This window comes from Cyprinus carpio, chromosome B13 (assembly GCF_018340385.1).
Source record: "Cyprinus carpio isolate SPL01 chromosome B13, ASM1834038v1, whole genome shotgun sequence".
NCBI lineage: Eukaryota > Metazoa > Chordata > Actinopteri > Cypriniformes > Cyprinidae > Cyprinus > Cyprinus carpio.
Window position 1 is genome coordinate 24,396,869 of NC_056609.1, and position 14,206 is coordinate 24,411,074.

At 36.8% G+C, this 14,206-nt stretch overlaps 1 protein-coding gene and 1 long non-coding RNA gene across 6 annotated transcripts in view; one reads left to right on the top strand and one right to left on the bottom strand.

The window, feature by feature from the left end:
• Nucleotides 1-14,206, bottom strand: part of slc35f3b (solute carrier family 35 member F3b) — a 52,163-nt gene that overhangs the window by 6,793 nt on the left and 31,164 nt on the right. For both annotated transcript variants that reach the window (XM_042737400.1, XM_042737401.1), the window contains one exon: nucleotides 1,074-1,416. In XM_042737400.1, the coding sequence (XP_042593334.1) occupies nucleotides 1,074-1,416 (343 nt within the window). The remainder of the gene's footprint in view (nucleotides 1-1,073; nucleotides 1,417-14,206) is intronic.
• Nucleotides 1-14,206, top strand: part of LOC122139463 — a 29,043-nt gene that overhangs the window by 1,565 nt on the left and 13,272 nt on the right. Inside the window, exons 2-4 of one of the 4 annotated variants that reach the window (XR_006156324.1) lie at nucleotides 1,105-1,205; nucleotides 10,021-10,257; nucleotides 13,062-13,151. This is a non-coding gene — a long non-coding RNA (uncharacterized LOC122139463). Of the gene's footprint in view, nucleotides 1-1,104; nucleotides 1,206-10,020; nucleotides 10,258-10,989; nucleotides 11,797-12,182; nucleotides 12,907-13,061; nucleotides 13,459-14,206 lie in introns of those variants that run through there. The other 3 variants (XR_006156322.1, XR_006156321.1, XR_006156323.1) reach the window with 3 other exon arrangements.

Consider the following 14,206-nt stretch of genomic DNA (forward strand, 5'->3'; position numbering starts at 1 on the left):
GTGCATGCTTCCAGATGAAATCAGGCAATTCTATTCTATTCCTAAAATAAGAAATATCCCAATATATCACCTTGCTGACAGTATCGAAATGTATTGCAACATATCGTATCGGAACCCCTGTATCGTGATACAGTACGTATCGTATCGCCAGATTCTTGGCAATACACAGCCCTAATATGCAGTCAGAGGTCCATTTACTTCAAAGTCTCTGTATAGTTTACTACATGTCATGGTTGGCTGACAATCACTTTTTAAGGTCAGCATATTGGCTGATACCCACAGAAAGAGAGCAAGATTATGGGTACAGCAGGACCATTACTGCCTCTTCACTGATATTCTCTAAAATGTTAATTGGTTCTCTGGGCTACATGTCAAGAAAATCATCCACTTCTACTATTTTTAATAACACTAGGCTTTGGATGAATTGAGTTGGCTAAACTGCATCATAATTAATGCGAAACTATAAATAAAGGCACTTCATGTAACCAAAAATCTCTTTCTGCCTTTTTTCCCCTCCATTTTTGCACAGCCTTTGTACTCCACAGCTGGTGTTTACTCTTTAAATCCTGTACTGCAGTGCGGCTAATATTGCTTTCTCCTGTATGATAAATTGCTTGGGCTTTTCCCACATTTTACACAAAAGTATTTGCTAAGTGATTAAATTAAAAGAATCACTTCCCCAGAATCTACTGTTTTACTTCCCAACACTCTCTACATTGGTCTTCCTAGACAGAGCAAAAAGATATTTTTCATCAACGACTTCATTTAAATAAGCAATGAGCCTGCTTAGTATTCAGCACATAGAAGATTAAAGGAGAAACCCAGAAAGGACAAACTGTCCGTGCATCATGCTACAGCGTGGAATTTCCTCAGTGTCCCCCTCAAGAGAAAGGGGTTTCACTGAACAGATTCATCAGATTTCGGTGATGCTCACACAAAACAGTTGCATATTTCAGCTGTACTACATTTTAATCTTTCGCTCTGCTCCAGAACCTAATAAGCTGTGTATTCTTCACCAAGAAGGCAATCCCAGAGTGCACTGCTGGATAAATCTCACGGGACCAGATTCTTACCTAAACCTCTGTTTTGGTGTCTGTCTCTCAGGACTCTTGCACAGATGGCCGATGTAATACAGAGGAAAGAAGAGGCAGTTCCACGTGGTGGCGAACCATGTGAGAGTGAACGGTGCGTCGTACTGCTTGAAGGTCAGCTTGGCCAGCTGGGTGGAGCCTGCCCATGACGAGCACACGCACATCACCATGGCCACGCCCCATATTGCTTTTCGCACTTGGACGGCTGTCACTCGCACACAGCAGTTTAAACTCTGCCTTCCTGCCCCTGACTCTGCCCCTGCTCCGCCCACCATCGCCTGTCCATCGGCAGTGCCCACAATGTTCTCCCTCGGGCGGTCCTCCCCTATAAGCAAACAAAATGACATCAGTTGCTGATTTATGAACTGTTTTATTAGCATTTTTTTAAGCTTTTATTTGGTTAATCTTGGGTCAAACAGAAAGTAACAATAACGTAAATATAGTAATATGCTATAAATAATAGATATACACATTTCCACAAACATGCAACCATACATTAATTCAGATGAAGAGAAAAAAAGAAACAGGCAATCATAGATATACAATCAAATAAAGAAAGAGACAAAACGAAGAGGAAAAGAAAAAGAATAAATTAATTAATAAATAAAATAAATAGACAAAATAAAATTAAGATACAGTTGTCTCTTAAAATATTTCAGAAAAGGGCTCCAGACTTTAAAAAAAGTTTAGGCTTTTGTTTTATTGCAAACCGAATCTTTTCCATCCTGAGAGCTTGTAAGAAATCAAAAACCCATTGGCAATAAGGAGGGGGAGCTGCTGACTTCCAATTCATATGAATAAGACGCCTAGCCAGTAGAGTTGCAAAAGCTACACTATCAGCCTGTGATATTTATTAGCATTTTTTTTTATTATGGTTTTGAGCAAACAGTGAAACGAGTCAATCAAATCACTTGACACTGTAAAAATACTCCCCATGACTGCTGTAAAACAGCAGATTGCACCATTACAGATGTACAGTGAATGTTTTCAGCAATGCAGTACACATTTGGATGCAGTATTAACAACTGAAGTTACTCTTGTTGTAAATATCATATTTTCACGTTTTTGGCTCTCATTATATGCTTTTCAATTGGGTCATCTTAATTTTTTTTATTTTTTTTGCATGTGACAGTTTCAAAAGATTCAACTTCAAAAGATTAAAAATTGGATTTTTATTTGTATATCTTTATTTTATATACATATTTGCATTAAATTAGGCTATGTGCAAATTAGGGCGTGTGTGTGTGTGTGTGTGTGTGTATATATATATATATATATATATATATATATATATAAATATATTATATATATATATATATATAATATATATATATATATATATATATATAAACCAAAAACTTTTAAACACGTTTAAAGGGGTCATACGATGTTGCTAAAAAGAACATTATTTTGTGTATTTGGTGTGATGAAATGTGTTTATGCGGTTTAAGGTTAAAAAACACAGTGTTTTCTGTAGATTATTGTTTCTCCTCTATGCCTCACCTTTCTGAAATGCGTCGTTTTTTACAAAGCTCTTTAGTCTGAAAAGTGAGGTGTGCTCTGATTGTCCTCAAGTGTGTGACGGAAATGTTACACCCTTTGCCATACTGTGATGTGTGTCCTGGCCAGAACACCGGCGCCACAAGACAAAAACAATAAAACCCATTACAAACGAGGCATTTGTTGTATCCAGTGGGGCCATAATTATGGATTATAATGACTTGTACTGTCTTTTTACGTGTTGCATTGTATCGCGCCACTTAAACATAAAACCATGTCTCCATTTGTGATCGGAGAAACGTCAAACAACAAGCGCTACTCAGTACCAGCGATTCTAATTTCCAGTCCTTGTGCTCCCGAGCTCTGCATATTTTGCATGTCTCTCTTTGTTGACTGTGATCGGAGAAACGTCAAACAACAAAGGGAGCAATTAGAAGTGAGCTCCGTGCATGAACTGTCATTTTTCCCATTAACAGTGTTTATTCCCCGTGATTTGAATGTGTCCCAAGTGAGGTAAACTTCAACAGATTTTCCCCTCAAGGTCCTCATTCAGGGAGTAGGGAGCAATGAACACTGTGTAGGGACCATGTCAATGGGAACACAGTTCATGCACAGAGCTCATTTGCGCTGCACAATGTCTTCACACAAGGACAAGTGTGACATCATATACCTCTATGAATAAATACAATTTAAATTCATGTCTCGCACACTTCAGTGCACTTTGAATGGAACATATATGTTCGCTTTGAAATGGAATCATGGTGGATTATCCTGTGGTGTCCACTTCGCAGGGTACTTACGTTTGAAGCCATACTTCTGAAGCCATAAGAGAAACATATAAAAAGTACAGAGCAGGGGGCGCAAGGACTGGAATTAAAAAACCACTGCTCAAAACTCGTGTTTGAATCATCAGTGACAAATCCTTTACATATGTAAACGTACTTACAGACTGTAAGTCAGAACAGCCGGCATTGTAGTCTACTCTCCCAGGATCAGGTAACAATCCTCCATAAAACGTGCCACACACATCTGAATTTTTGTTTTGAACTGTTCTGGGACAGTGTTGTAAATGTAACTTAACCACTGATTTCTAATTGTGTCCTCTTTTGGAAGGCCAAACTAAGTATTTTCGCTTTCACAATGAAACAGCGTCTCCACAACATGGTGCTGGCAGCAACAGCGAGAATAAAAGTCACGCTTTCTTTCTTTGCGTGGACATTTGGGTGGTGTTATGCAAATCTTCCTACATCGTGATGCAGACACATGGGGGCGTGTCTAAATGAGGCGTTTAGGATGAGGACGAGTCTTAACTTTTATAAAGATTGTGTGTTTTGGTTTTTTATTTTGGTTTTTTCTTTTGGTGGGATCTTGTCTATTCACGAACAGCTTGTAACACTCAAAAAAGAAAGGAAAACCTGAAATCACATCATATGACCCCTTTAAAATTTTTGTCTTTAAGAGTATTTTCTTGTTCCAGAATTAAGTTAAAAATTTGTGTTTTAGAGTATTTTCTTGTTCCAGAAGAATTTCTTGTTAATGAACACACTCCTCCACCCTTGGGTTCTGTCGTTTGAAAATTCCCTCAGATGACATGATAGATGTATAATCCATTGACTTCCCAACAATGCCTCTCACCAGCGTTCCCTGAAACATCCAAGAGGAAATCAATAGCATGGTTTATTCATTCAGCGCAGTAAATCTGTGTCGGGGGAAATACTTGAAAACCAAGAATATTTTATAATACAGAAACTCTGAATGGAATCTGTCTGCAGTCTCTCAAGAACTGCAGTGCTATTGTTCAGATCAGATAAGCACATTGCAAGCCCACCATTCATTCAAAAATGCTCTTAATGGCTCTTAGTAGCCCTTCATCTATTCACACACAGAATAAATGAGTGGAGTAATTACCCTGCCAGCGTCTGGTGGAGGATTCGATCTGTTTATCCATAAAGAGAACGAGGTGCATCCTTAGTACTGAAGCATCTGAGTACTCTAATAACATACTTAAAGATTTTTTTTTTTTTTGCAAAACTATTCAGAAGTAGTGTTGGGTAAGTTACTCTAAAAAATTTTATTAGTTACTAGTTACTAATTACATCTTCAGCAGTGTAGTTAGATTACTGTACAAATTACTTTCTACAAAAAGTATTTAATAACTTTAAATACTAATTTACTAATTACTTTCATAATCCTATTTCAGTGCATTTTAAGGTTAGACTTTTTGATGTTAAATCCACTATTGTATTGTATATAAATGTTCTACAGCCTATAAACAGTATTAAGTTCAATTACATAAGAAGTATCTGTAATTAAATTACAGAAAAAATAGAGTAATCCCTTACTTTACTTTTTCAAGGCAAAAGTAATTAAATTACAGTAATTACTTAGTGACAAGTTACACCCAACACTGTTCAAAAGAAAAAAAAAAACTCAAATATATACGGACAATAGCATATTAAAGGGATACTCCATCCCAGAATGAAAATTGTCATTATTCATTTACCCCCATGTCGTTCAAAACCCGTAAAATCTTTGTTCGTCTTCGGAACACAATTTAAGATACAGTATTTTGGATGAAAACTTGAGACTGTCCCATAGACTGCCAAATAAACAACAGTGTCAAGGTCCAAGAAAGTATAAAAACCGTCGTCAGAATAGTCCATCTGCCATCAGTGATTCAACCGTAATGTTATGAAGCAATGAGAATACTTTTTGTACACAAAGAAAACAAAAATAACAACATTATTCAACAATTCCTCTCCTCTGTGTCTCTCCAAATCAGCTTAGCACCATTCTCGTCATAACGTTACGGTTGAATCACTGAATCAAGAATAGATCTATCTGCTATGGCAGAGCAAGTACTGAGACTACTGCCAATACATCCACAACATGCTGCTGTAAGCATGTAAGAAATACTGCTGCTGCCCACAGGCTAAAGCATATATGAAATTACCCCCATATATAGCATATGAATCACCCCGTAGCAGATCTATACAGGTGGAGCTAGAGAAGGTGGAGGATTTCTGAAATGTGCTGCAACTAGCTAAGTATTTGAATGTTGAGAAGCAAACTCATTGGCTGCAGATACAAAAAGACTCAATCAGCTGCGCCCTGTGATGATGTCATTACATCAGATTGAGGTAGACCTATTGCACTACATCACCTAGAGTTTCATGACAGAACTTTGGATTTATTTAAAATAGAAGCAGGTACCATTTCAAACAGGATCTTGATCATCATGTATTCATGCACAGGTCTAATAATATCACAAACTAGCCTGAATCCTAATCTTTCGCAAGTGATTCAAACTAAAAGATGATTTTCTCTTGAGACCCTCAACAGCCTAGAGATATTTCACACAGACAGATTCTGAGTCAAGACTGTAAGACAGCACCTATCACCACACAATAAATCTATCGTGAAGCAACACTGTATACAGCATAAACTAGTGTTTAAGGTGATCCTCAATTCTTTTTAAAAGTATTTTAGGTAGTTTAAGTCAGTGTTTCCCAACCCTGCTCCGGAAGGACCCCCAACACTGCACGGTTTCTTTGTCTCCCTAATCAAACACACCTGATTCAACTCATCAGCTCGTTATCACATGGGTTAATGAGCTGATGAGTTGAATCAGGTGTGTTTGATTAGGGAGACAAAGAAAATGTGCAGGGTTGGGAAACACTGGTTTAAGTGATCAAAACAATGCTTTCTCCTGAAGTACAGAAAATGTATTAGAATCCATATCCCAAACTCTGAGACTCTTTGAACCAACTCAATAATTTGCTGGTGTTATGTAAGATTCTTTTTTTCTGCAGAGCCCTGATTATATTTCTAGAGTTCATCAGTCCTCTTAAGCAAACTTGTAGGCTTCATGTACCTGCACCCCTATAGGGATGTGCCTAGAGAAGCCTTCAACATCCAAAGCTCAACACAGTTTGCACATCGGTAGATCTGTTTCTGTTGACAGAAGTTACAGTTTCCATACAGAAGGAATCAAATAACCCGCAGTCAAATAACACCACCCACATGAGGTTGTATGTGTAAACCGACACTATAGTGTACACTATTCTGTTTTTACACACACTCGCTGTGGAGGATCTTGTCATATCATACACCACAGTAAATGTCTAATTCTTTTCCTGCCAAAGATAGTTAGTTATTTTTTGCTCAACCTTACATTTGGGTTTAATGCAATACTATTTCATTATATATATATTTTTTAAATAGGATAGCAAGCTTCTTTTTTTTATTGTAAGAACACTGAATCTTTATGGGAAACCCAAAGAGCCAAAACTTCCATGAGGAGTATTTTCCATGTCAGACTATTCAAGGGACTCGATCTCAAACCCCTTTTAAATGACCCATGAAATGCAAACCGTTCAAAGGTGTGTGCATGGCTGTCTGAAGCTGCCCTTGAATACAAAAGCTAGCTGTCACTGCACTCTGCCAGCACTGTATATGTATTCAAACCTACGCACTGTTTCCCTGTCCCCTCATAATGAACTGTTCTACCACTGAGTATTTAACATGTGGGTGATTATCTAAAAGCAGTGAACGTGTGTAGTAACCATAGAGACTGATAATCAGTATAATGCGGACAGAAAACTCTGGAGACACATGCTTACAAATATTTACGGTACTCGATACACAAGCTCAGCAGAAATCATAAAGAAATTTGCTCTGTGAAAAATTGAAAGAAAAGATAAAGAAGTAAATATATAGCAATATAAATAATAATTATTATTATTCTAAGAATAAGAATAATTAAATAAATTTGCAATGTGGAAGAGAAAATAAAATTAATTATTTAATTGATAAATTATTTTTTTTTATTATAAAGATAATACATTTTCAATGTGGGAGAGAGCGAGAGATAAATAAATACACAATGTAAAATCTAAAATAAAAATACTCAATAATAAAAAAGTATTATTATTATTATATTAGTATAATTACACAAGTATACATATTATTATTATTATTATTATTATTATTATATATACATAAGTATAATAATAATAATAATAATAATAATAATAATATTATTATTATAAATGTCAAAAGTCTCTGTTTTGCACCAGCAGAGGGTGTAATGCATACCACACTCTAAAAACCACTGGTTTAGGGGATCCAAGTTCAACTCGGATGAAACTGATCTCAGTGTCACCTTCAGATTCTGACCCTATAAACCTTATCACCATATGCTGCGTATGCTCTTCTGTACCATTGCACTGTTTCTATGTGTATTTAGCTTTGAAAGAAAACAGTGCATCCTTGTGGTACAGAAGAGCACACGCATCATACGGTGATATGGAGAGACACAGAGGAGACTGTTGGCAAAGGAATTGTTGAATAAAGTCGTTATTTTTGTTTTCTTCGCCTACAAAAATTGTTCCCGTCGCCTTATATAACCCAGATTGCACATCTGATGGCAGATGGAGTATTCTGACGACAACTTTCATACCTTTTATGGACCTTGGTTTACCCCAGTCTATGGGACAGTCACAGGCCTCCCGGTTTTCATCCAAAATATCTTAACTTGTGTTCCGAAGACAAGCAAAGCTTTTATGGGTTTGGAACGACATGGGGGTAAGTGAATAATGACAAAATTTTCATTTTGGGGTGGAGTATCCCTTGAAGGCTTTTTCTTATGTTGCTGACCACTGTTCCAGACATTGGCCATCTAGCTAGATCATCAAACTCTGGCAAGCAGGACCGATCAACTCCTACACCAAACAAGACCAAGCTAAGCACTTTTCAGCCAAAACCAGATCTACATTCATTAAAGGGTACATAACATACACAGTTTCACCTAATCTCATGTTAATCTTGAGTACCTATAGAGTAGTACTGCATCTTTTATATCTCCAAAAAGTCTTTTGTTTGATCATATTTATAAAAGAAAAATACAGCTTTCCGATTCTCTCCGGAAAAAGCCGAGCTCCTGGAGGCGTGACGTGGGCGGAGCTATAATACTGATGTTTCGTGTTGTTTCCATTAACATATATTCACTTATGTGCTGAATTCCAACAAAGGAAAGAAATCTGATGCAGTTGTACTTTACATGAATGGGGTCTATTATTATTGGGACCGCTCCATGTTTTAATAGCAAACAATGTGCAAATCCAGTTACGATCAGGGCCTTGTTTATAAAACATTCGTCACTGAAATGACAAGAACACACAAACGCACTTGCTAAAATCCGTTGCAGCCCCGGAAGAACAAACTGCATCCACTGTTCGTGTAACTCTGGATTCTTTGGGAAGCTGAACACGGTAAACTTTCCCTCTCATCCAAAAACACACTTATTTGGAGACATTCTCGAACAAATCCTATGCAGCGCTGCCGACGATTTCCCGATGACGCGCGTTGATGGGCGTGGTATCGCTCTCCTCTGGTCTACGTGTGCGCGGGCGCGCTTTTCAGAGAGAAATGCTCATATAAGGAGTTCCACCATTGTCTACGTCATTAGATCCACGATCGAAAAAAAACAGTCGAAACTTGTACCATCCCGGAAGTAAGATTTTCGGCACAGAAATTCCCCGTCATTCGTCCAAATTATTTTTTACAACTTTGGCCATGTTTAGCATGAGAATCCATCTCTTTAACACTGTGAACAACTCTGAATACATGAAACACCATTGTAGCCCCCCTTTAACTCTTCCATCAACACACCATTAAAACAATGCTGCATGTGATTCGCCTGCAACAAAGAGATGCTTACATGACTCTTTTATCATATTATTATTATTATTATTATCATCAATGAAGTGTTCTCCACCAGAGAAAAGTGGCATGCAGTTTCTGCAAAAATATTCTGTGTAATTACCAGTAAGAGAAGGTCCTTGACTTCAGAAGAACATCTTCAGCTGGACTGATGGAGTCTGAATGTCACTTAATGCTAATGACTAAGTACTTGACCTTCATAGCAATTTAAAATTATTAAAAGGATTTTACAGAAATCTTTGGATTTAATTTCTAAAAGACTAAATTACGTGAATGGCCATTTACATTTTTTACCATCAGAATGAGATCATAGAGCAGACTGCAGGGGAGTGCACTGCACTGGGAGGCCAGTGGAAAATTTCATATAAAAGATTTGAAAAACAGGAAATACTTCCAAAATTGTACAAATACGATAGAATTATTAAATTTATTTAACTTATTGATTTTTATTGTCTTTATGATGTCACTTAATATTTCTCTCAAATGGACCTTAAAAATATTTTGATCTTTAACCTTTAAATGCTGGTTCTTCAGAAAGAATCACTAATTTCTGGGGGGTCCTTGGTATCAAAAGGTTTTCAAGCTCAATTACTATTGGACTCTATAGAGTGCCTAATTCGCCATTTGTTTCTTTATGCCTGAACACTTCTGAAGAGGTTATTTTGAAGGCATCACCGCTTCAAGTAACAGTTCTTCTTTTTGACAGGGAAGATTAAAATCTGTCTGCGCCAGAGGCTTGATGCTGAACCAGGCCAGTGAGTGTTTCTCACAAAAAGCTTTTCAAAATGAATCGATGTGTCAAGTGGAGCTCAGACAAAGTGCATCGGCAATGAGGGCAGTGGTCAGAGCTCAAAGTCTCAAAATGCCACAGAAGTTCAGCCTCAAAGATGTGACAGATTTGAATCAGAACCTCTGCGACCCAGACTCAGCAAAAACTGACACAGTGAGCATCATCTTTTTTTTTTTTTTTTTTTTTTTTTTAGTGGAAGTGGAAAAAAGTTCTTTAGACAATTAAAATGTTCTCCATGCTAAGAAAGAAATAATTCTGTTCACTTAAAAGGTTATTTGGGGAGCCAAGCATGGTTCTTCTATGGCATCATTGCAAAAATTTTCTTTTGGAACCATAAAAAATAAACAAGTAATCAAATGAAATATTAAAAAAAAAACTTATTGTATTTTAACTAGTTGCCAAGGAAATATTTCTCATTTTCATTTAGTTTAAGGTGATGTTCTAAAACTGAAACTGAAAAAATTATAAAATTTATGGAAGCCTGTTTCTGGGAATTGAGGAATTAAAAAGGTACTTGTGACCTTTTATCTCACAATTTAGACTTTTTCCCCCTCACGATTCCAAGTTTATATCTCGCAATTCAGTTTTTTCTTTCCACCATAAAAAAGGTAATTGCGACCATTTTTTTACAAAAATTGTAAAAGAATGCACAGGATTACCCTTAATGATTCCCTATTCCAACATGATAATGTGCCCATGTGCACTGCTAAACTCAAAAGTAAAGATGTAATTGTTATAATTGTGTCAATTTGAAATCACGTATGGCAAATATATATCTCTAAATTGCACAAAAACCCAAAGCCATTTTCCTTGCCCATTTCTACCTCTTTTTGAATTCATCTGTAGCCTTTGGTAGCCTTTTTCCTCCTATGTTTGTCTCTGCAGTGCAGATCTCATTTGCTGGTAACTGCCAGTTCTTTGTAGTGCCAACTCTGCACTGAGCTCAAGCAGCATGAAAGAGCACAGTCTCCTCTCTCACACGTGCTACGGAGCAGGTCCATGTTATTTTGTAATGGCATCATGAGCGTGTCTGGGACATCGGCACATGACTTCAAACAGTTGGAGATGAAATATGAATGTGTTGCCATCTGGGTGACGGTGGTACAGCTCTGCAGTGCAGCATCCCATGGATTCTGGGAACAGCTCGGTTTTTAGAGGATTTCCCTAGATGCGTAACATGTCCTTGAAGGAATATACCATGTTACATGCAAGTTAAGTTCTGGTGAAAGAATTAGAGCCATGCTGTCGATTACTACAGAAATACTGACTCTGGCTGATATATATGGAATTTTTACAGTATACAGTATTTGCAATGATTTACTTGGGGATATCAAACTGAGCAACATTGAATATTTTTATGATTTTAGTGGGCTTTTTATTTTGCGTTGTCTTGATGAATGGTTTGATTTATTTCCATTGATCAGTTCAGTGAATCAGTTTAAAACTGATTCATTGATTTGTGTTTAACTCAAAAATGTACTAATGAATGTTGGTGTGATGGTTCCTCTGACTAATTCAGAGCAAATAGGCCACATTTGTACTGAATAGTGTCAGATGGCTGAAAAATATAGAGATATTTGTTCTTCAGCTATTTCATATAAAAGTACACTACTGTTCAAAAATTTTTTTTGCAATATTACTTTTTTATATGATTATTATTATTTTACTGTATTTTGTTTAAATAAATACAACCTTGGTAAGATTAAGAGACTTATTAAAAAAAAAAAAACTAAAACAATGATTCAATCTTACCAACCACAAACGTTTGAATGGTATAGTGTGTATATATATATTTTTCAGAATCAACCGTGTCACATTAACCTGCATTTAACAAAATATAATTTCTTTAATGTTCTAATAATTTTTTTAATCATTAGTTAGCCTCTTTTGTCCCCCATTATACATCAAAATGCAAGTACTACTTTGCATATGTTTGTAATTGGGTGTAAATTTCTCCATTCCAGCCATCCAGAACTGCTAAGAGTGGCAGATGCTTTGCTGTAGCATGATAAATGCCCTCACAAATTACCATTAATTTATGCTGACACCACCCATATGTTTTCTAATTCATTGTTTAGGGTCTGCAGCAGTGCTGGTCCTAGTTTGTAAAGAAGACGATCTCTCCATTTGCAAATAAAGGAAAACATTATTCAGCAATATACAGCAAGACATGGCTTAAAGTTACACTCACTTAAATACACTGTTACAGTATGTTCAAACATTCTGATCACGGTCAGACCATATCTCTCTGTATGCAGATATTTCAGTTCACTTTGATATTTACTTGCCAAATTTACGTGTGTGTGTCAGAAGAAGTCTATGAAAACAAGTGGCATGCGTAGACTGTGTGTGTGTGTGTGTGTGTGTGTGTGTGTGTGTGTGTGTGTGTGTGTGTGTGTGTGTGTGTGTGTGTGTGTGTGTGTTGGTGCAGCAGGTCAGTGAACCCTGAAGTGTCCAGCTAGAAGAACAGATGCCCTGGATGTCACACTCTGTTGTGCCCTGCTTACAGCTCACGGACATCACAGGGAGAAGCATAACCCTGCCAGTTGCCCACTGTTTGTGTGTGTGTGTGTGTGTGTGTGTGTGTGTGTGTGTAACTGTGTACTGTAGCACTGAGCATCAGAGGCATCTAAGTGGGCAGTAGTGTGGATTTTTGATTCATTGAATCTCTTCTGTTTATCAAAAAGACTTGTTTACTGATTCGTTCAGTGACTCTTTCTGTACATTACATCATTACACCAGCAGGTGGCCAAATATTATAATTGAGTGTCATTCTATTATTCAGTCAACTGATTAATAAAAAAAAAAAAAAACATGAATTACTTTGTTCGACAGTTTGTTCACCTGTTCGTTTACCAACAATATATATATATATATATATATATTATATATATATATAGGCCTCTATATATCTTAAAGTCTATCCTAACCCCTCTCTGTCCCTTTCTCCACTGCAGCCTATAGATCCTGCAGAAGAAGGACTGCAGTTTAACAGACTGGAGTCATGCCAGAGTTCCTGCTCTAGATCAATACATAATAGATTGACCGTAAGTCCCCTGCTGAAACTAATTGATGAGCTTGCGCTGCAGGTGTCTCCCCAAACACAGCTTTCCACACTAATGTCCTGACAGTGTGAAGTGCCCAAGTAATCTGACAGTTAGCTTGCAGTTTTCGACTTAATTATACAATACTAATCCAACTCAGTCTGTAAACACTGAGACAAGTGTGCCAAAACCCATCAATAAAATGCTGCCTTGCTAGATGTATAAAGTCCTCTTCATGTAAATAAGTAGCACTTCAGGAGAATTAATTTGTGGAGCAAGAAAAAAATAACAAAATTAACAAACAAAACAAGGACGCATTTTAAAGAAAGAAAAAAAGACAAGCCTCAAGGTGTAGTAAATATATTAAAACTTCAGTAGTTGGTGACAAGTCTTTTTGAATGAATTATCAAACCGATTTGTTCAAACAGGCCTACACAGATTCATTCTAGTAAGTCATTGAATCATTCACTCAAACAATTTGTTAAAAAAACATCGGTGTCACTCTGAGATGTGCGGTTAATTCTGCTGTGGTTAATATAGTTTTATAGTGTTATACAAAACATATATGGTCTGCAATTACAACGTTTATTTAAATGTATACATACATAGGCCTATATATTACTGATGGAATAAAAATGTCTGATGATATATAATGAATAATAATTTTGCCAAGACTTTCTAAATATCTTTGTTCTGTAATTCACTCAAGAAAACGTCTGGATTAAAGCTCAGATGAAATCTCTCCCCCTCACTTGTGCACTCAACAAGAGACAAGAGCACCCGTTTCCACTCACACAAAACGCCTCTTAGCCGGGATTACGTGCATCCAAACAAACATATAACAAGCAACATGCGAAAGTTATTCTTAGACTGAAGCTCTGTATCAAACTGATTGATGTCAGACAGAAAAACAGAGATGTTTTGTGCCACGGCTGACTGCTGTGAAATATATTTGATTAAAATGCTTCAATTAAATGGCTGGATATGTACCAAAAACCAAGTTAAAACGGCCCACTGGCTTCCAAACAGGGACGCAGAGTTCTTACGAAAGCCAAGAT